The 23,889-nt window shown below is 42.1% G+C and overlaps 1 protein-coding gene across 5 annotated transcripts in view; it reads left to right on the forward strand.

Moving 5' to 3' along the window:
* The window catches only part of Hapln1 (hyaluronan and proteoglycan link protein 1), a 62,542-nt gene that overhangs the window by 16,057 nt on the left and 22,596 nt on the right, over positions 1–23,889 (forward strand). The window contains exons 1-2 of one of the 5 annotated variants that reach the window (XM_010637149.2): positions 19,021–19,084; positions 20,074–20,199. In XM_010637149.2, coding sequence (XP_010635451.1) covers positions 20,100–20,199 — 100 coding nt within the window. In that variant the 5' untranslated portion in view covers positions 19,021–19,084; positions 20,074–20,099. Of the gene's footprint in view, positions 1–19,020; positions 19,085–19,327; positions 19,477–19,573; positions 19,632–19,875; positions 20,200–23,889 lie in introns of those variants that run through there. The other 4 variants (XM_010637147.2, XM_010637150.2, XM_010637148.2 and 1 more) reach the window with 4 other exon arrangements.

Genomic DNA, 23,889 nt, shown 5'->3' on the forward strand with positions numbered 1-23,889 from the left:
GTCCTTGCTCCTCCGGCTCCAAGGGAGAAGCATCCAGGAGAAAGGCATGAGGTGGGGAAGATGCTGGAGACCTGGCAGCTGAGAAGCCGAGAGGGAAGGGAGACGCTGGGCACCAGAACACCCTTCAGACCTCCCCTCCGTGACCATCTCCCACCTGGCCCAGCCCTCACAGCAGTGCAGCGTGAGCTGACTCGTCCCTGGATAGCCCAGGGGTGCGTCTAGCACCCTCTTCTTCCACCGCTTCCCAAACACAGGAGACATCTGGGGGCATTCTAGATCGAAAGGGTAGTGAGCCCAAGTTCCCTCTGCGGCACTCCTTCGCCTCCTCCCAGATCCATTATTTTACCAAGTGATTTTCATCAGCCTTAGATTCCCAGAGCTCGTGGCTCTGTCCTTTCCACTCTAATTGTCCGAAGGGCTCAGTTTATTCTCTTTCCCACACTTTAGCGAAAGTTTCTCTAGTTGGTAAGGTGGGAACATCAAGGAACTCTCCTCATTTGTTTCATGTTAATTAGGAGTTAGTATCCATCCTTCCTGGGGTCCAATAGCTTGAGTGCTGAGGGTTAAGTTTTTTTCCTGAGTTTCATCCATTGTTAAAGTGGTTTTGCACAGTAGGACATATTCTGCTGAGGTTCACGCCATCATAATCAGCAGAAGCCTGGGTGGTTTATTTTCATTTTTATTTTTTTAATATTCTTTTCTAGTTTCTCAAAAGTAGTACACATGTACTTATAAATAGGTGACCATAAAAATATGTGACATCGTAGTAAAACAGGCTGCCCAGTATTAAAGAACTATATTAATTAATTATGTTAACAGACCTGGATATCTAACAAACAGCTATATAAATGCAAACTTCTTAATCAGCATCCGTATTATATCAGGTTTCTCTTCTTAAGGGTTAGAAATTAGAGGCACACAATGGCATACTTGAGAAGATGAAATGGAACGGCCTTTATGGGAAAGGAAGAGATGTAACTTTAAATACATAAAAGTCATACTAATAAACCCTAAACGTTACAGTGAAGCCCGCCAAGAGATCATTAACATGTCTGTCAGTATAAATCACCTCAAATCTTATTAAACCGAGATTCCAATGTGTTCCTCAAAGATCTTTTTATAAAATCTCTCAGTCCCTCTTCACAGATGTTTCTCCAGTGAACAATTGATGAGAATTCCATGGCTTCGGTATTTCACTTTGAATAACATCCCGCACCTTTCCCAGCCTCAGAAATTCATCACACAACTAAAAACCTGTTTCTGCATCTGTAATTTTGGCTTTTGTGATCTCCTTGGGTGGTTCATTTGACGCTTCCAAAGCTCAGAGTATGAAACCGTCTATCTGAAAAAGATATTGAAGATTCTTAGATATTTTTCTTGCTATGGTTGTTGAGAGGGAAAACAAAACCACAGATAACTTTCAGGGTTTAAAGGCTGTCCTTTATATTATATCACACACAAGCAGATATGACAGAAAACTGAAACCAGGGATGTGTCCCAGGCAGCCATTCTTCTTAGGGCAAGCTGAAGATTGCATCCTCAATGAGTTTGAACTTCTGGGTGGTCTTAAGAATAACTCTTTGAAGAAAGCAATGATCTAATAAGAATACTGTAAATGTAAAATACCATTAGTTCTTTAGCCTTGGAGCTAAGAAATAATGAATAACACTTTAGTGTTGTTTATTCATATAGAATTTTTATCTCTGAAATTCAAGAGGGAAAATTCGTTATAAATCCAATAGAAAAAATATAAAGGTGGGGCCAGGGATTTAGCTCAGTGGTGCCACTGCCTGACTCACAAGTGCAAGGTCCCAAGTTGGATCCCTGGTACCAAAAAAAAAAAAAAAAAGTGAAGTGTGTATGAACTTAGAATTAGTCATGTTCTATTATTTAAGGGGTTGTGTACATGATGAACTAGTCAGCATCACATTACCACAACAAAATGCCTCAGGCAGTTAACCTCCTTTGGGCCTCTGGAAAGAGCACAGGACAGCCATAATGGGAACACAGGTGAAATCAAACTCACACCACAAGCCAAGAAACCGGAAGAGAAATATGGGGCCCACAGTGGATCCTACATTGCTTTTCCAGGGCCTGATTCATGGGGTGACCTAGTGTATGGTGGTGAACTCATGGCATGCAGAGCCCCCTCTGTCATACCATGAGCCAAGTCACCCCAGCGTTACCCCAGCAGCCAAGCACATACGGCACTTTTCAATAAATAAGTGGGTTTTGGTTGAGTTTGGGCACCTGGTCTCTAAAAGATTCACCATCACTGACCTTGTGGACTCTCATGAAGCCCTAGCTCCTGAAGGTCAAGAACACCTCCCCGTAACACCACCCTGGGGACCAGCCCTGTAGCACATGCACTTTGGGGACCTTATCCAAACCGTGGCCGTGAACTCCCTGATTTGTTTACTCTTTTAAGTAAAATACAAGTACATACCTATACTACAGCCAGCATACGGACGTGTGTGCTGCCTGATGACAGAGCCCTGCTTAGCACATATGAGGCCCTGGGGTTCAGTCCTCAATACCAGAAAGGGAGCCGGGGGAGAGAAGGAGAGAGAGAGACATGGGGAGGAAGGAGAGGGAAGGGAAGTGGGGAGGAAGGAGGGGAGGGGGAAGGCAGGAGGGGAGAGAGAGAGTAAGAGAGAGAGAGAGAGAGGGAGGGAGGGAGGGAGGAAGAGGGGGAGGCTGGGAGGGAGGGACTCAGCATACAATAAAGTAAAGTACGTGGAGGCATACAGAAAATGGAAAGCGCCATTGTCGGAAAGCTGAGAAGCTTGTCATCTCTTCTCCCAGTCTGCACATTTGACTTCATTTCCCCCTGTGCAGTCTCTTGACATCGTCACCCATTGGCCTGGCCGAGCCAAAATGCCAAAGCAGTTGAAGTTGATCCTGTGGGCACCGCACTCCCCTCAAGACTCCTGCTCCCCTTTTACTTTTCTTCTCTTGACACTGAACGAAAATATATTTCAGTTATGATGGTTTTTTTATTGCCCCAGAAAGAGTCCTTGTGAGCACTGTGCCCTCCGGAGAAGCACAGGACAAGCTGGCAATGGTCTTTCCTGCTCCATGCCCATAGCTGGGGTTTTCCTCACCACCATACCTAACACTTCGACGGTGAAAACAGTCTGTACCTTTGGGGTGCTCCAAATGAATGCTCAGGTTTTGTCGTGGCTAAATCTACTGGCCCGAACCCTCCCACCCTATCCTTCCAAATAGAAAGGATAATTACATGAATTTTTTCATGGAACAAAAAAAAGAGACAAGTCTCCTACAAACAAGGACCTAATAAATAGGCTGGATTGCGTGGTAGATGCAGTGAATTTAAATAAGGTGACTCACATTGTAGACGTTGCAAATCCTCCAGACACACTCATTCTAACTGGCTTTGGGGCTGTGTAAATATGATGCCTGTACTAAAAATTGTGCTTAATCTTGAGCACAGAATGCAGAATCTAAGTTCCTTACTGTGCTGCTCAGGCCTCCTCAGATATGGGCCAACTGGGTGTTTGCTGGTGAAAGAGCGAGCTGGTTTTCTTTGTTCATTGTTTTATTAGTGGCCATGCCTCACTATACACAGCTGAGGCTGCTAGACTTTTCCCACTCTGGCCATCATTGCCTTGAGTTTGCATTTTTCACGTTTAGAGTCTTCTCAGCCTATATTAATATCTCCCATTTAAATATGCTCTCCTCAGATACCCCCTTGTAAAAGTGTTTTATTTAAGGGCTCCAAAATTACTTTTGGCAAATACCAACCCAGGAAATTATCCACAGTTGAGAGTTCCTACAAAAGAGGTCAGCATGCACTCGCTTTTCATGTGCATTTAATTGTCGGGGAGAATTTGTTTTGGCAGTTACTCTGGTATCTCACAACAACTTCATTTTACAAGGGAGAATGAGGTCTTCCTAAAGCGGGGCTGTGCCATTGAGCTCACACCGGATGCATTGTGTGCCCTGAAAAGCGGAACTTGGGAAGAGAACTCAGCAGGAGCGAGGCTGCCATGGTGGGGAGGGCACCCGGGGTGGACCGTGCGAATCTGCGGTCACGGGACGCCTCCTTGGCCAGGATACTGCTTCAGCTGCTTAAATGTCCACTGTGGAGACAGCCCTTTGAATCAGTGCGCTACTAGAGATGCAGGGACCCTCAGAAGCCTAAAAACAAGGACAGCTTGGCTTCACGCCCCCCAGCACTTAGGTTTGGAAAGAAGTATGCACTCGGGTCCAGATGCCGGGTCTGAGAAGAGAGACTGGAAAAGTAGATGAGGAATTCGTAAGTAGCTTGAATATCCCACACTCCAGAGCGTTCTGAAGAGAAAAAGAAGCAGAAGACTGGAAGAAAGGGAGCGGGGAGGGGTACATCCATGTAAATTTACTTCATCTTAAGTGGACCATTTTGTGACATCACAATTTTTGTCTAGCTAAGTTTGTACCTTAAGAAAACCAGTGGATGCACCTTAAGACCAGAAAGTTAAGAGAAATTGATCACACACCCAGGCTTAAATATTGCACGGTTTCTTTTAAATGAGAAATCCAAAATGCAAATAAAGAGGAAAAATGAAAGCCAAATAATAGAAAACAGGGAGATAGCTCTATTGCAACAGAAAACCAAGAGATGGTGGGAGGGGGAAGAAGACCAGGAGAGGGGATGAAAAAATGAAGGTGTGTGGTATCCATGCTCTAAATCCCCACGATGCACGTAACCATTATGTATTGCAAACATGTGCTAATGAAAATAAAAATTTAAAAAAGAAAAACTAAAGGAGTAAAAACTTCCGTTTCATGTTTCCAAGGATGAACAATAATGGACTGTTCTGTATAAATGTTTTTCTAAAATTTAGATATTCTAACACCAAAGAGAAAAGAACTGAAAGGATCAACTAATCCTCTTCATGCTTTTTCTTTTATTATATAAAGTGTAAGATACCAAAATGTCAACACTGACAGATATGACATGCAAAATAATTATTGTCCAGCTAATGATGCAGTGTGGATATTACACTGGTACTGATCCAAGTTGCCCCCTAGTCCATAAAGCTAAGTAACCACATTAGCATCAGTGCAAACGGAACCCATTGCGATGCAAAGAGCTCATTGATGGCTTGGATTTCAGTGATGAGAGGTATCTGGGAACACAGATTGCATCTCATGTACTTGTTCCTAAAATATTGTCAAATGAATGCTTCGGATTTGATGTCAGCAATTATGTATCTCTTCTGTTTATGCATGCAGCTAAGTAGAAATCTGTGCTCTTGTTGAGAGGGTTATTTTGAAAAGACCTTCCTACACTATCACTCGGAAATGCAGATTGTGGTCAAGAGGTTCCTAGCCGGGTCTGTGTGGGTCTTCTCCGTGAAGGAAATGCCAGGTGCACCCGAAGGCTATTCACCACATGCGGAGGGAATATTTGCCATTTGGTGCAGTTTTGTACAATTCATTTGGACTAGAGCATTGCTAAAGTTAATGATTCAGATGGAACAATTTTCCTCTCTTCCGGTGTAACCACCAAATGTTCTTATTTTCTTGGAAACATTTCATAATTGTTAAACTCATTTCCTCCTGTCTCACACTCCAGAGTACCTGTCACCCTAACTTTCAAAGAGCCAACTTCGCCTATTAACTTCTTCGTTTTTTATCTTTTCTGGCAATCGCACTTCTATGAAATTCTTCCCTTGATATTCAGGAATGAAAATAACAACACGCCCTCCCAGATGTGGAGGAGAGAAACCTTCTGTTGACTCGCTGACAATGAAATGACCTTCTTTTGTTTCCTGTCGCCCCACACCACCTGCTTCCCTTTTTGTCCCCTTCCTGAAGATCATGGTGGCAGCAAAGATGCAGAGGGGCTGCCGGGGCAGGGCACGCACCTGTGTCTGCATTGGGCTTGTATCAACCTTAGGGCAGTGAAGAGATGCAATGTCGCCTCTGAATTAGTTCATAGCTAGAGTTTGCCATGTGAAGTCTAGTGCACTAAACCCTCCGACTTTATGGATGGCATTACTGTTACCAAAGCAACTAAGAACTAAAGCGTGGGGATTTCACTGAGAGCCCAGGGAGGCTCCCAGGGCCCAGGCAGGCGGAGCTCCTTAGACATAGTTACACCTAACAGGCTGGTCTCCGTCCCTCTTCTACCCTTTCACCACTAGTGAGTATTGCTTCTTTGTTTCACCTGTCTTAACTTTTCCTCTTGGTGACACAGGTCACAGAACTATGCAAGGAGTGGATCAAAGAGGTCAATTCTTTTTCTTTTTTGGTACCAGGGATCGAACTTGGGACCTTGCACTTGCAAAGGCAGCAGAACCACTGAGCTAAATCTGCAGCCAAGAGCGCAATTCTTCAGCAAAATTTAAATCAGCTCATAGGAGGAAGTGAAGTAGATAATTTGATATCTCCCTTCCTCTCTCTCTCCGTCTCTTCTCCTTTCAGTACATGTTCTAGCTTTAATTTTTATGTTCATTCGGTGACTGCTGGTAGTACAATTTCAAACACTGTCCCTTAGACCCAGGTAGAGAGTGAAACAGGGAATACTGATGACAAAATCAGGCCCAGCCGTGGATGGCTTGCACTGTTTATTTTCTATCAGGGAGAGACTAGCCTGTCCAAATGAGAGGACGCGGTGGAGGTTGACAGGACAGGCAATAGCCCTGCAGGACACCTTACAGTTTCCTTACAGAGTTCATGCTCTCCTCCAAGTGGTCTTCAAAAACGCCCGTGGATGTACTTGCAATAAGTGCTGTCATGGGCTCTGGGCCACAAGATGGTCCTTTTCAAATAAGCAGGAAACTTTGGAAGATTTCCCACGACAGGTTGAGACACTCGGAAGGCCATAAAGGGTCACACCAGTCAGTCCAAAGAAAGGGAAGAGTGAGCTGTTGCAGTAACGATTTTAGTAGGTCTAACCCACCCCAGTGCTGCCTCCTAGCTAGCTGTGTTTCCAAGATAGAAATGCCATCCATTTTTTATTCATTCATTGATTGCTGCCTGAAAACTCTCGAGGCACCAGGAAAACTATGGAAATATGATCCTTGTGCTTAGGATGTGCTTGGTTTTCGAGCATTAGCACTGAATCAAGCAGTGTTAGGTGCTTACATCACTTGGAAATTATGTGACTGCTTCATGTATTTACATGAAATGTGATCTTGGTTTAGTAAGGAAGGTGTGTACATATTTGCACATGTATACATGCGTAGTCTGACTAAATCCAGACGCCTGTAGTGCATGGTCATACGGGTTGTGTACTATTGATCACTGGGGTGTGCTCTGCACTCTGCAAGGCCAATAGTGCCACCCATGGCTCCCTGAGGTCCTACTGTGTGCCACACAGCACAGTGAACACTTTCTGCCTTCTGGAAGTTTGCAGTGTAGCAATCACACCCACCTAAAGTAGGCCGCATCTGTCAGCCCCATAGAGTTCTCCTGCGCTCATGTGGCAATGTGTGTGATTGACAGTCTTCTAATACAACACGATGTGAAAATGCACCCACTCCTGAGGCTTCCTGGTTGTACCAATCACTGGATTTATAACAATCACTATCTTAATCTGGCTTCCCTGAAGAGGACTGAGAATTCAATAACAAACACTTAACTCATTACATTTTGGAATTGTTATGTTTTCCTTTGGTAAAAAAGAATAGAAATATTTAAAAAGTGTAGCATATGTGCTTCTTTCCTTGCTCAGGGGTAAGAAGGCAGCAACACCCATCCCATCTTCTCTGTCTCTTTCCCGAGCCCCACATGAAACAGAGTAAATGGTCCTCATGAAAGTTCTGCCACAGGGGGTTGGGTGTTCGCCCTGCGCTGCCCGAGGGTCAGGTGCCTGGCAAGGCCACTGCTTTGCAGCCCGGGGGCACTGCCCCCACTGCACCCTGGGGAGCCCCTCTTCCCCCTAGAGCAAGCCTGTGTGTACCTCAGGGAGCCTTGTTCTGCTTCCGTGCTGTGCTCTCGCTCTGGGCCCCTGTCTCTCTTGAGGGAGAGTGCTTAGGACACAAAAATGAGCCTTGTTTCTCTTTGCTTGGTATGAAAAGGTTGCTCGATAGTCATTGAAGTTGTAATTTTATGGGATGCAGAATGTAATTTAGGAGCCATTGAGATACGGAAGGCTCAGATTCCCCTCCCTGGCTCAGCTCAGTTTACTTAACCTAGCTGGTGGGTTTTTCTCTGTTTCTAACGTCTGTGCTTCAAGCCCCATCTCCTATTTTTGGTGGCTGTGCTACTGGTCTCCTTCGCAGATTTCACTGAGAGCACTGCTACTCTCTTCTCAGTTGTTGCTTTTCACAAAACTCCTTTTCCCCTTCCTCCTTCCCCTTCCTCTTCCTTTGTCTCCTTATGCTCCTCCTCCTCCTCCTCTTCCTCCTCCTCCTCCTCTTCCTCTTCTTCTTTTGCTCTCTTCTCTACTTGTTTCTGAGCAGTAGGGACTTAATTTTTTAAAAACAATAGCCTGCTGAGAACACGTTTTTAGAAGTTAACTGTGAGTCAGCCACTGCCATTATATTTCCCATGACATTTATTTCTTTAGCATTCTCTCAGTCCTTGCAGTATAGTTTTTAATCTCTGAGAGTAATAATTGACAGCTATGTATGTGAGGTTTTGCTGCAGCTTTTTGATCGCACTTCATTTTTTAAGAATTGTACAATGTTACCATTTCTCTTGACTTTAGAAGTATTTTACTTGCAGAATTACATTTGGTCATCTAAATATAAATATATCTGTATAGTTGCTAAACTTAACAACATGTAGGAGATTACTCAGAGATCATTAGTATGCAGATAATGCTCAAAGTCCTTTCCCAGAATTGATAAAAATTTGGATCTTTTTGGAATGGTCGTGGAATAACCATTGTTTTCTAGGGAAGTTGAGGAAGGGAAAGGCTTACTTTTTTTGGTGTGACTTCTTTTTCCCAATTTAACATCATTAGCACTACCCAGGTACCTCTCGCCTCTGCACCCGACTCACCTGCATAATCTCGAGATGCTCCATGATATGTCACAGAACCACAGTCAGGTTTGAAAAGGAACTTTGTGCTGGGGGAAAGGTGGGGCCAGGTTGAAAGGGAGGTCTAGAGATGGCAAGACTGGTAATTCTGCAGTATTCGGGATATTGAAATCCTTGGGGACTTAGTTATAGCTACTTTCTATACTTTTTTGACAGTACTGCCCATATCACTACGTGTCCAGCTCATGTATGATTATTTAGTTCTGAGTTGATGGCAACCCATACAAATACGTGGAAGTTTGCACTGTAGCGTGTATACACCTATAAAATGGACCAGATCTATCAGATTATATATCTCTTTGTAATGCCATTATTATTTATAGGAGAAAGTTACAGATTTTCTTGCCACCTGGAGCATCCAGTTCTATCTGTCTAAGCTTCAGTGAGTATCAAATTGGCTCAATGAACTTTTCTTTAAAATGAAAAAAATACCTCAGCTAAAGAAGTTGTAAAAGACAGTGATTTAGTTTTAAGAGCCTAACACTTTCAAAGATCAGCTTAGGTGAATTCCTAAACTACGTCTTGGTCACAATCTTAGCTGTCCCTATTTACCAGGGCAGTTGGAGAACAATGTGCTTTTCTGTGTTGCCACACCCGGATTGACTGGGGTGGGCTTCACTGCTCATGGACCAATCAATGGCTGAGTTCTGACGGGACTGTGCTTAGACATGGCATGTGGACCAATGGGGAGCCTGCGTTAGGTCTTCTGAAGATACTTTAAAAGTCATAGCCAAAAAGACGAAGATTGAATTGGGCGAAGATGAGAGAGAATTTTCTGCTGCTAAAGACAATTGCTTTAATAGATTTTTGTTTTTGTCATGACTTGATATCATCAGATACCTCATTACATCATTGATCATAAATAGCCTAAAGGTATACAGTCAAAAATCAGAAGACATGAATTCGCAATCTTCCTGCACCTTCTCAGAGTTCGGGCACTGTTTAAAGTAGGTGTGAGCTGCCTGATTAATGCTGTGTGTCAGCTGGTTTTGAGCTATGTGCCGTGCTCAGTGGTGAACTTGGCATTGGATTTTGCATTATGTGGAGAAGCGGCTGCTGCCACATCTGTGTAGGCACCGAAGCTGTCTTGCAGAAGATTTACAAGTTTATTTTTAGATCCAGTGCTAGTGAAATGTTTAACTGGCAGCTGTTGAAACTTTGAGGTCTTAAAGAGATGTTAAAATTGTTAAATGAAATGGAGTCTTAAAATACTGTTTTGGTAGCTCAGTTAAAAGCACTCTCAAGAGTAATTGAGTTGAAAATGATGTTATGATCAACTTTCTATCCATACAAAGCCTGCTTCTAAAATTTTACTTTAAAAGCTTTTGTTTCAGGTGATAAAACCTATGACTGAGAGGTTTTTATTCATTCAGTTGTGTGCATATGTGCTAAATTCTAAACTCATTTTTATACAAACTCCATTTGAAACCAGTCCTAAAACTTCTTGCTTTCATTCATATTTGTACATTATAATATCAAGGGGCGAGTTATTTTCAAATTATAAAATAATGAATTAAAACTGAAGATTTTATTTTATTTGCTTATTTTAGAATTTATATTTGATAGGAAACAGTGGGAAAGCAGTTGAAGCTCTTAGTAATTATCACACTCCCTTTAGAATGTTTCAGAAACATGGACACGTGCCTTTCTTATTTGCTTATTGAATAAGTTATTCTAGGATAAAAAGAAAGAAAATGTTAGTGAAACTTGTATTTTTGTCAAAATTAACTTCTAGCCTTTGGTTTTCCCCATAATCTGTTCCTTATGATAATCGTACCACTGTACCATGGCAGCCATGGTATTTAGCATAATGAACTTCAGGGGAGTTATAAGTTAGCCTGAGACGCAGCAGTATTGCAAACTGGTATTCGGACAGATCTAATAGACTTCCAAGAATCGTTCATTGGGTGATGCGATTTTTTATTATCTTCTTTACACAAGGTGACAGAACATGTAGCTTTATTTTATATCCTATAAAGAGTACATTTGTAGTAGCATCACAGGTTAATGTTCAGATTGGTTGTTGCTCAATTTTTGATGCTCTATAGTAAAATTAGGATTTTTAAGAGAAAAAAAGGAAAATAAGTTCCCCCAAATAAATACAGTTCTATTTCCTTTTGACATCACCAGTGTACTAAAATAAATTTTTGACATGTGTTTAATGACTTATCCTACTCAAGGCCATGTGGTTGAGTCATGGAGTATTAATAATAGAAGTCATGTCCTTTTAAACACTTGGAAATCTGAGAAAATTGGAAAATTGTAAGTAGATAATGAGAAAGTCTGCATATATGAATAGTATTTAAATAGATTTCAAAGGCTGCAGATACAGTGTACAAACTTGAGCCTCTACCCAAGGTTGTGAGACCATAAGTCCCCTCCTCCATTTCCCAGATCTTTTTGTCCAATAGATTGTGGCTCATCCAGTAGGCTTAGATCTGTAACACAGGACTATATTGAGGACAAGTCTAGAACTTCCTGTGAATGACCTGGGAAGAAAGTCTTGCTCGTGTTGGCGCATAAGGAAAATATATTCTCAGTGTTGGTATGGTTTAAATTTGAAAGGTCCCCCCATAATACTCATGTGCTCAGAGGTGGGTCTTTCAAGAAATGAGGGTCATAACTTCATCTGTGGGTGAATCATCAGTGGGTGAATCCATTGATGGGTTTATAATTTGCTGGCATTATTGACAGGTGATAAGAACTAGGAGGCGGGACCTATGGAAAGGGAATAAGTGGTCATGGGGATGCGGCCTTGGGAAACAGAGCTTGTCCCCAGCCTCTTCCCATCTGGCTTTTTCTCATCCTCTCTGCCTCCTAGCTGCCACGAGAGGAGCAGCATTCCTCCGCCACTTCTTCCCGCCATGATGTTCTGACCACTTCGGGTAAAGCAATGGCGACAGCCAGCCATGGACTGAAACCTCTGAAATCATGAGCCACAAGAAATCCTTCCTCCTCTAAGTTGCTTTCCTCATGTATTTGTCACAAGATAAAAGGCCAACAGAAGGGTGATGTGACAGAATGCAGTGGGATTTCTGTGTACACATGGAATCTCACTCCTGCCTGTCAGGTACAATGTCGTGCAAAAGTCACTAAGAATACACAATAGGTTCACTGCAATTTTGTTCCAACAACTTACATTCTGTCATATGGTTCTATTTTGATGACTACTTGCCTTCTGGTATTCTACCATTTGAAAAGATTCCTTGTGCAGAAGACGTGCTGCAATCTTTGGAAGATATAGTTTACAAGTTCTCCTCTTTCCATGGTGAAGAAAGGAGTGACAAAGGCATAGAATAAACATGCAAGGCTGTGTTTATTATGTTTGTAAATCTCATTTCCAACCTCCAGGTCACCTGGGTTAGAGAATAGAATTCCAATTTAAGGTCTTCCTTGAAAATAAATCTTGAATGACATGCCCAAGAACTTTAAGAATCACATTAGCAAAAAGTTGATAAACACCACGTGCCACTGGCGATTTTATTAGAGTATATCTTTTATGTTACTTTTAGAAAGTCAATAAACAAGTAAACTCTGACAGATTGTTTTAAAAATTGGTTTTGGAGAAGCTTGATACCCTTAGGCATGTCCAACCTGCAGCCTGCCTATTAAGTGTGCTGTAATAAAACATACGCAGAAGGAAATTTTGTTACTTATCCTACTAGCTGTAGTGCTTTATGTGTGGCCTGAGACGCTTCCTCTTCACACAGTGTGGCCCTGGCAAGGCGGGCAGTGCCACTGCAGGCTGCAGGTTGGGTCCACCTGCTGGCTCGAGACTTGCCCACGCCTGGCTCAGATGCACAGGGTGAATAAATGCAATACTCACACTTTATCTTAACGTCTCCCCAGGACAGCCTCGAGTGCATGCTGTTTTCTCCTCTACCTAGTTTTAAAGGTTCCCCTATTTGTGCTATTGCCAAAAGTTGGGTGATAACTAATCCTATAGCTATGCCAGCCTTCCAAGAACTTAATAACTTACTCTCCAAGAATTTAATTAACATAATAAAATATAGGGGAAAGAGTAGATGGATAAGATTCAGAGGTGATAAATCAAGAAATGAAAATATAAAAGAAAATGCAAGAAGGATAAAAGATGAAAATTGTAGGGTAAAAGAGATGAAAATAGATTCATTTCAAATATATGCAAAATGTCATTAAAACTGCAAAATGTCATTGAGCCTGTGGTTTAGCCTTTCCTATTTTATTTTTATGTTATAAATTCAAGACTCATTGAGATTTCTGAAATTTTAAGTTAGAAAAGAAGCCAAAGAAACCCCAACTAAATTGGAGAAACTTCACAACCAAATGATACTCAATAAAGTGAACATTGTAGAGTTATTTGTTCTAATCCTATGCAGTTTCTATGCATGTGGCTAAGATCTATTTAGAGATTCTTTGGCAAAGCTTCAGCATTGAGAAGCCCAATAAATATTACATTAAAGTATGTGTCCTCTTGTTGCTCATATATGTTGGTGCACATTGCTCAATTAAAAAATGGAGAATCCACCCATGCGCAGTCCCTTTCTGTTTTTGCCGCCACATCCTGTTTGTCCATACCCTGCCAGAACATTCACATGGAAAACTTGGCATTAAACTAGCTGACAAACCTTGTCCTTAGACATGTCATGTTCAGAAGTTCTGAGACGTGGGAACTGTGGTTCAGGGTGTGTGTGTGTGTGTGTGTGTGTGTGTGTGTGTGTGTGTTATTTTATTGCCTCCCTTAGATACAGACTTAGGTACAAACATTCACCAATTATTATTCATTTATTCCACTGCCTCTTGCTTTGGCATGGTTTCTTTCTCTTTATTTCTCTTCGCGTTACCCCCTACCTTCTTTGTGGTCCCCTGACGTTTCCATCCCATTTTCTGTGCCTTGACAATGAGCCTATAAGGGCAGCTGTGGGCATCAGAGAGGACTGGTGGGCCCTGCACAGTGCTCTGAAGGAGCTATATTACCAGCATGTGCTGAAAGCGTCCACGTGTAGAGTCAGTGTTACAAGTTTCTGAAATGGCCTCCATAAAATACAGCTGTCCCAAATTTCAGGAGAACAAATCAAGGCAAGTTTTCTTTTTAATGCCCAATCATTTTTTAAGTGGTAACATTTTTGAATGAGAATCTTTCCAAATAAGTGAAATATTTTTGCCTTAAATTTGGTAAATGTGGTAACATAAAGAGTTTGTACAATGAAGGGGGCACTTGTCCATCTGCCGGAAACAAATATGCATTCCTCTCTCCAGTGTTTTAAAAGTAATATTTTTATTTTTAAAAAGCATATGCACTATAGGGAAAAAAAGAAAGATGGAGAAAAGATGAATATAGGCACAGCATTATTTCTAAGGGTTGGGGATTTTCAGGAGCTGAACTCCACCTGATGATCTTAAAAGCTTTGATCATGGTTCTCAAGGGAGCCAAGCACTAAGATCACCCGGGCTGGGTCTTGTGAAAACCAGGCCAGACCCCACCTCTGAGCTCTGAGTGTCTGAGAAGGGGCCAGGGAGGTACAAGGTCATGTTCGTTCCAGCTGCTGCTGCTCTGGGCCCCACAAGGATTTGGCTCCCTCCCGAGCTCATTTCCAGCAGTGGCTCAGAGGGGCGCCCCCAGACAGAGATGTCTTTCCTGTATTATTTTTTTTACATATTTCCCTGTGAATCTTATTCAAGTTTGAAGTAGGCCAAACCCACCTGGTAAAAATAGCTCAGCCTCTGTAGTTGGTTATACTTTTCCAAGAACACTTCTCAAGCAGGAGGCTGTTGCCATCATTCCTACCTTTCAGGTGAAGGAATAGAGAGCTGATACACTTGTTATGACACCTCCAGTAGGACTCCTATTTCTGCCTTCCTGGTCGCTGACTTTTTCCAGTTTTCCAGATTGCCAAAGGTCTGTGTTAAGGACACGGAAACAGCAGACTGACCCCGGCCAGACTGGAGGAGCATGGCTGGGAATCCCATGCAGGGGTTCAAGGATATGTCTCCTCTGGCCTCTCACACAGCTGTGCGAGATGACAGGCAGCAACTCTGTCCACCTGGGGCCTGCACACGCTCTCACTGGGAACAGTTCTGGTTGCACACTTGAGCACGGTCTTGTCTGTCTGTTCTGACACATGTGTGGCTTTTCTCCAGAGCTTCAGGTGCAAGTGTCTAAACTACTGTACTTAGCATGAATTGAGTCTTAGGTAAAAGTCTTATCAGCATAACAGTTGTTCCGGTTCGGTGTTCCGAGCAGTTCGGCATTAAGTCCCAATTACATAAAGTGTGTATAAAGACTCAGGTAAAACTTGTGCTGTTAACCTTATCAACATTAAGAATGATTCCTGCGAAGAATTCCAGTCAGTTCTGCTTTCTGCCACATGGTATGCAGCACATCTTGGAACTCAGATGAAATCTTGTTATTCACCTTGTCAACATAGCCAGTGTCCCTTATACATGAGAGAATTCAGCTGAATCGCCTATCTGAGTCTGTTCGTCATCATTGAGGCCTGTACTGTGACTTCTAAACTTCTCCCTATGACACCAGAACAGAAACACACACACACACACACACACACACACACACACAAATCTGCCACTAGTAGAGCAACTGAGAAACCAATATAAAATTTCCCTTTCCCTCTCTCTCTCTCTCTCTCTTTCTGTTCTTGTTTAGGAGGCATAGTAAGGATAAAAAAATCTGTATTTAAAAAAGTCTAAAATTTAGAATTTTATTAAACACAGGCCATTTTCACAACAAAGATGTGAAAGACATTACTTCAGCAGAAAGAACAATTTTTTTTTTTTAACTTTTGGTACTGGGGATTGAACTCGGGACTTTGCACTTGAGAGGAGCTAAATCCCCAGCCCAGAACAATATTTTAAATTGGATTAATTGAACACTTTCACACTCCTATTTATTGATTTATTTATTTTCTGACACTGCACCACCAACCAGAATTTTGAAAATGCTAGTCATCCTGGCTGTGACCAGATCAGACTTAAATGATGTCAAGGATAGGCAGAGTCAATTTATTTTAATATCATTCTGCTAAAGAAAATGTTATGGTTTCTCTTCTCATTCAGTCTAGCATCTTTTGTATTGATTTTCTGGATTTTTAAACCAAGCTCCATACGCTAAGTGGAAGCTTAGTTTATTTCCTCAGTGGAGGAAAAGATAAATTATCACCTTCTTTCCGAAAGTGATACATAGAAATGTTCCAAAAATGTGAAGCATCCTCTCGGTCCTGACTTTGAGTCACTTCCTGCTCTTTTGCCCAGTCTGGATTTCCTGTCATTCTTCTTCTGGGTGCACAAGTGCACTTCTGGGCGGTAGGAGTGCATGGGTTCATGGGACGGTGCCATGACCCAAGGGCCAGAGTCAAAAGACTTGTCCAAGTCTTGTGGTATCACAAGACTAAGCTGGTATCACACCTTAAAGGAGACACAGTGTGGGCAGGGTGAGCGTTGTGCTATACACAGCATCAGCAATGGTTGTAGGGTGCAGGTTCTTGGACCAGACTACAGGACCTCCAGCTGCTTTCTGTACATGATAGGTATTCACCACTTGGAAATTTCATCTTTGAAACTACAAAGTATGGATAACAGCACTTCATACTTCAATTGATTTCTTCTGAGAAATAACAAGTAGGTGAAACTTCAAGGACAGTGCCCAGCATGCCACAGTAGCTCGGGAACGTGTAATGTTCCTCTCAAGCCACAGGAGGTAGCACACATCCCTTCTCCTTGATTTATTTCCCCATTACCTCATGCAATAACTTTAAAAATCAGTGCTTAATGAATTTCAATTGGTCACTTTAATATTAGGCTCTTGGTATTAGCATATTGGTGTTAAACTATTAGACTTTCACTTTTTGGAGGGTATTGTGCTCCCAAATAGTTATCAGTTACCACCAAAACCAAACTCTAATATCATAATCTTATCACCTCTCTTTGACCATGAATGTAGCCATTTCAAGGTGGTCTCATTTTAAAGCTACCTACAGCAATCCATAGCAGCAAAGGAGACCATCAGTAGATGAGTTGTCCATAGGCTAAAGGTGTAAGTCAGGGATGCTCATAATTGCTGGTTGTGTAACAGTTCCCCAACAATTTCAAAATTGTATTCACATCAAGAACTGCGGGGTGGGTGGGGGCTGGGGATTAACTCAGTGCACAGCCAGCACAGTGCCTGCCTGGCAAATGCAAGGTCCTGAGTTCTATCCCTAGTACCAAAAAGGAAAAAAGAACTGCCAGTTTTCACGTAAATGTCTCTGTATTCAGAGGAGACATGGTGACAAAACACAAACAAGACCTGGGTTGGTTCAATCACAGGACCACATGCCAGGTCTGCCTTATCATCTATGGGGACAAGGACGCAGCTCTTGGCTTAGCCCATGCCTTCAAGGGCCTCACCCAGCCGTGCAACGACTTCTGCTGACCATCGTATCCCCAGAGTTTGCTTTTCTAGTGTCATGTTTATCAATGGGAAAACTATGCATCCAGGGTAGAAAAATAATTTCCAGACTCTCCTACCTGGATTGCACTGATGCCAGTGTGAGGCGCTTAGGAGTGGTATTTATTTATATATGCCTTTGTATTAATTAGAAATCACTACACAGGTGCGATAACTTTTAGTCAGGGGACAAAGATGATGAGAAAAGTGGCCACTGACTTCTTGTGTAAATCTTTGGAGAAAAAAAACTTTATATTCATTCACACTGTAAGGCAAGGTTTTAAGATCATGGTAGTTTGAAGTTAAAACATCTAGATAAACTAGAAAGCAAACAAACAAAAACAACAAGTACTTCTATCAGAAAATAAATACAACCAAAGTAAATGTTGCTTTTGCTTATGGATAAATCCAGATTTTGCCACTTGCAACCTTCAGTAAAAGAACTGTGTGAATCAGAAAAATGGAAATAATTGTCCCATGATGCTTTTTACAAATTGTGCCATGAGCCTTTGTATGCAAAATGGTTATCATAGGACTTGGCAAATAGTAGGCATACAATGAAAAGAAACTGCTATACTTATTATTATCTTATTGTTATTACTGTCAGAATGTTTGTGTGTCAGAACTGGGCTGTGGGTAGTTAAATACTTTCTCCCATGCCGTGTTATGGAATTAAAGGAGATTTATAGATTTGCATGTAGTTTATCTTAAGTAAAAGAAGAAGGAATATGAAGGAGACCGCAGCAGCATCAGTGTACAACTCTAACTGTATGTGAGTGTACACCTTAAACTGCAAGTGACTGAAGTTGTGTGAAAACATCTAGCACCTTCCATGCCTCTGCGTACGTAGGGAGCTGCTCTCCTAATTCCCTGCAATGACACCTGCTGATTCTCATCCTCTCTCTTTCCCATCTCTGATTCCTGGGCAGGCAGAGACCCCCACCACCACCGCTGGTGCACTCTGCTCCTCATTTCATATTTGTGTATGTAATTATCCCAGCTATACCACACATTTCAAAAGATCACATTTATTATGTTTGTTCACCAAAAAACGGAATTCCAGGCTGAAAACAGGTAATATTTATGTGTTGTCATCTTGTGGACAAAAGCCAATGGCTATACAATTTATCATTTTGCAAAAATCTTCAGAGGAACCAGCGAGTGAACGTCTGAAAATTAGATTAGTGACTCAGGTAGAAGTTTAGATTCTACTCTTGGTTGCCTGGAAGAAACAAGTTGGATAATTTGTTTCTCCGCCACTTTCTTCATGAAAAGGAGTTACAGCACATATGCGAGACTGAAGCCATAAGCATCATAGCAATGCTGGCTTTTACAGAGGGGACTGGGGTGCAGCCCCGGGAGAGGTGGGGTGGTTCCGTGAGCGAGGGCTTTGGGCTCTGGACCACAGCTTGCTCACAACAACCTCCAGGAACAGAGGAGTCCAAGCGCTTTAATAAGTATTCCAGAGAGTCAGGCTTTCCTGGAAAAAACAAATTAGTGTGAGGAGCCAGTGCCATGCAATTTCAGTTTTAAAAATAGCCAGCATTGTTGAGCCTGCTGTGGGCTCGGGAGCAGAGGAAGGTCCTTGTTAATACTTGCCTCGGCTTCCCACACTGGAACACAGGAGCTACCCTGGGATTCTTGCCTGGTGAACACTGACAGATTGTAGGATTTTTCTTGCTTGGAGTCAGTTTTTGGTTCTGCCCAGGATAGGATCTTAGGGGGAGGAGGGATTTGTCCCCTCCTACCAAGTCGGGCTTTGGGTGAAGGGCAGGAAAGTGGTGCTCTATCTGTGTCCCTGGGGACAGAGCTGTCCTCTCTGTCAGCTCTCCTTTGCCTGATTGCTGGGTGAGGCTGGAGGGGACAGTCCCTGCAGCCCTGTGGCTGTGCTGACTGCAGCGACCCCACCTGGCACTGCCGTGGGTTGGTGCGTCAGCATCCTGGGTTGCAGTGAATGCGAAGTCAGTCAGCAGGACTGCAGTGATAGTACCCACCTCTAACCTAGTCTGTGCATCATTTTGCACCAGTCACCTTAGACCCAAGCAGTGCTCAGGATGGTAAGTGAATTGCAACCCACATGCTGTTGCTGCCTAACTGGGCTTTTATTTTTCCCTCTTTTCAATGCACAGCAAGCAAATCTAACCAGCTCAGGAAACCACGCGTACACTGAATGTCAATATCAAGTTTCATGCCATCTTTCATTTGCCCTGCTGTAAGAGTCAGCTATTTTTTTAGATCGAGTGATAGCCATTGTCAAAGTTAGATGTATGGAGTTGCTGCCTTACTATCTTTACTCCACATTCACAGGGTGAAATTTTTAAAAGCCTGGTATTTTTAGGAGCCTCTGTCCTTCCCTCAGTCTTTCTGGAACTTCTCCTCACTCTTCATGTCAAAACTAGAGTGCTTGAAATTTCTAGATTTACAGTTCTGCCAAGACAGAGTTAAGCACTATTTGGGCTCTGGCTGCCTAAAGGGAGCTGGAATTGTTCAAAGCTGCCATCTTCTGCTCCCAAAGAGCTACAGTAGCTTTCTGGAAAGATCGGGTTAAATATTTGTCCAGACCGTTGTAGGATGATAAGGCGGTAAGAAGTTGTGCAGTGCAACGCGCAGGGTTCCAGACCTCACCAGCCTCTCTCTGTGCTATGTCCATACAGTGAAGAAGATTCTCTCAGCTGTAAAGATGAAGAGCCTGCTGCTTCTGGTGCTAATCTCCATCTGCTGGGCTGACCAGCCCTTGGACAGCTACACTCGGAATCCTGACAGAGTCATTCACATCCAAGGTAAGAAAGCCGGCACTCGTGTGAAAGCCACATTAATTTCAAGTTTCGTGCAGTTGAGACACTGGGCTTGTGTATGCTCATGTTACTTCTGCTGTGTTAACTTTTTCTTCACCTTTCTGCTAATTTCTAAGCACTGTCCCTGGCTTTGGAGAGCTCTTGCGTTAGAAGAGTGTTAAGACTCCGGGATGAATGCAGTTGAACGGCTTAGGATGTCCCACTGCAGTGCATGCATGTGGTCCAGTTTGGGGATTTTTAGTGCAGCTGCCGTTTTCAAGCAGAAGTCAGGGCAGGAAATTCATTAAAATGCACAGTGGAGGGAAGAAATAAGAAGTTAAACTTAGGACATCAGGTCATTCTGCTACTGTAACTGCAATCAGTAGGAGGAGACAGCGCAAAGGAAGTGAAAATCAAACAAGCTAGACCTGGGGAAAAGTAGCTTACCCTATCATAATCTCCTTCGGGAATGCTTTAGCTCCTACAGACCAACATGCTGGCCCTGCGCACTTCTGTGGAGCTCAGCCGAATCCTCAGCCCCGGAGCTGTAGCAACACTGGAGGCTGCAGTACAATGCAGCTCCCTCCTCCACCCAGCTGAGGCAGGGGGACAACCTGCATTAGGAAGGCTGAGAGGCTCATGCAAGAAGAAAAGGCAGTTCTCAGAGGTGTGCATTCTCTCCTGCCCTTGCTTGCTGAATAATTAAAATGCGAGTCACAGAATTGGACAATTCAAACACGTGAGGATATTAATCTTAGGTAACTTCAGCTTGGAGGACCAAAGGCATTGTAAGTTTGCTGAAAGCATAAGCCCTAAGTTGTGTCTTCAAGGCTTAAAGTGTAGTCACAGGAGCCTGCATTCATGGTTGAAATGAGTGACGTGTGAAGGCGGAATGTTAGTGCAAACCTAGCTGGGAATATTCTCCTGCATGCAATGTGATTATCAGTACCTACGGCTTGGAATGTGTCTGTTTCTTGCTATTTTTAGACATATCTCCCTCAGATTTGTTTGCATCCAGTAGTTTTATTTTTTTACTATTGAACCATGAAGAGAAATTATATAATCATAAATTGTGTGGTGCAAGCTGCTGACTCAGATCTTCCTTAATATGTGTAGTAAAACCCACACTATTTCTGGAGACTCGAAGGTGTTTATACATGGAGATAGTTAATGAAAGATAATAGTATTTTGCTTTCTAGCCATAGAGTTTAATTCAGCCCAAACGGTAATAGCAAATCATTGATAACTGCAGTTCTAAAGCAAAGGTAAAATAAACTTTACATTTGTATAACTGGGTTTCAAGTTATTAGTAGATACCTGGGTTAAATTATAAATTATGTGCAAACCATTTAACCTATGTTGTACCTAATTATGGACCTATTTTTATGTATACTCATATTTTTATGTATACTAATAATATTTTAAGATGAAAGTTTCCTCAGTGAGGAAAATTGCTGAGCTCGTTTTCCATCCCCATCCTGGTTGCTAAAATGCAGTGTAAAGAGATTTCTGACCTGAGGTGTCCGAATTATCCAGATGATTTGCATATGCACTCAAATTTTTTTTTTCAAATGCCTTGATAGTCCACTTCATTTTAATTGTAAATTCACATTCTTGGAAAGTGGAGGCTTGCCTGGGAGAACTGTCACAGCTTTCAAGTGAGAGAGCTGGGAAGCCTATATGTGCTGGTGCAATTTAATACTGAAATATTTATGTATTTTTTCAGTATAGATACTGAGTCCTGGGTTACAGGATTATGGGGTTGTGTCCATCAGGGTCTGGCTTTATTTTTGAAAACTTCCAAATACCTATTCTCTTTGCTTTTCCCAGTAAATTTTTTTCCCTTTGCCATTGTGATAGGATTCAAATTTGAACTTTCAGATTTCAGAGTCCTTCAGATAAGCTGCTTCCAAGTGGTTTGTGGTTTGTGTGATTTCAGTTGCTTTAAAGATGCAAAAGTAAATTATGTAGCACAGGAGCGAATCAAGAATGCAGAGCTTTCATTGCTTTCTTAAATACTAGGCTATTGTCTCACATTTAAAACATTTACTTACCATACATGACCCAGAAGTCATTTAAAGGAGCTGAAATCCTCCTCGCAAAATTCTCTAAGAATTTATATTCAGGTGATAAAATTAGCCATCTGAAGCTCAAATGCTGTATCGTACTGATAAGTGGTATGAACTTCTCTCAAGTATAAAGAAGTATTCAACATTCACTTTATTGCAAAAACACCTTTGGAACCTTTCGTTTTTCATTAAGTTTCTGCTTTGGTACTTTAGGGCTCTGAAGCACAAATGATACTGTGGGAACAGTGCATATCAGCCTCAGATTCACCTTGGCTGCTTTGATACAGGTCCTCAACATTTTGATAATTCATTCTGGAGATTCAATGTGTCAGAGTTACTGAATTTGTTCTCTGAGAGCTCCCTCAGCTTTGTCATAGGACATTCTATAGAGACGTAGGAACACAAATGTTTAATTTGTCTTTAGAAAAAAGACAGGGAAGGGGGAGGCGCAGGGGAGGAGAAGGGAGAGAGTAAGGTGAGGGAGAGGGAGAGGGAGAGGGAGAGGCAAATGGTATGTGTAGATCCCATGCAGTGTTTCTGGTAAAAAAATGTTTTTCTAAAATGAAGAAGAAAACTCTCCTAGTTCCTCACAGATATGAAATAAAATTTTACGTATGTTAATTTTTTGTTGTTGTTGTTGAGCTAGTTTGGTTACATAAGAAAGTAAATTTCACATGTTCACAGCCTGATAGAAATATGCAACTGCCATGTTAGGTTCTGTGTTTCATTTGTCCTTGGTGTAGGGAAAGGTGATGCATGTTCTCCAGCACTTCTGCCAGAGGGAAGCCCCCAAGGACACCACTTCTGTAGTAGCTCTGGTGGAGTAAAGTCCTCAGCCTTCATTTACTTTGAAACTTGACACCTGTAGGAAGGGTTTTGCATAGAGTACCAAATCACACAAAAAAACAGTAGTCTACATATCTGAATCAGACCCAAACACTTCTTGTGTAGAGTTTCAGTTGCTTTTCTTGTAGACTTTGAATTGCAAGCAGAATTTCAGAGACAATGAATATATATCTTCAAATACAACATTTAAGAGTGCATTTACAGAGAGGAAAGGAGGTCTGTGACCTTTGCCATAGGCAAAGTAATTATAGTTGCATTGAACATATACCTGTTTGACCTTATTAAGGTCAGAGAATCAGGGGCCGGGGATTTAGCTTAGTGGTTCCGCCACCTGTCTCACAAGCATGAGGTCCTGAGTTCAACTCCCTGTACTGAAAAAGAAAAAAATCAGAATCAGTGCTTCCTGCACCTGGCATTTAAGCACGTACTTCTGATAAGTTTAAATCTTTCTCTTGCACCCCCATCATTTAGCCTAAGCCTAAGAAAGTTTACTTAACCTCTTCCTGGCTTAGTTATATCACTTATAAAGTGGAGCCTTGTCACTACTCTTGCCATAGAGCATTGTGAGAATGAAATGAGACAGTACGTGTAGAAGTGCTTAGCACAGTATCCCGGTGCACAGTAAGCACCCAGAACATGATAGTCCATATCGTTGTGTTCCTCATTTCCTTATTCTTATGGAAAACAGATTTTTAAATACATTATGGACCATGATCATAGTGGAAAAGTTTTCAAAATACATTTGTTGACACAGCCACATCTTACTTCAGTTCTAATAAAT

This window comes from Fukomys damarensis, unplaced genomic scaffold, assembly GCF_012274545.1.
Source record: "Fukomys damarensis isolate Sample0158 unplaced genomic scaffold, DMR_v1.0_HiC HiC_scaffold_3, whole genome shotgun sequence".
Lineage (NCBI taxonomy): Eukaryota > Metazoa > Chordata > Mammalia > Rodentia > Bathyergidae > Fukomys > Fukomys damarensis.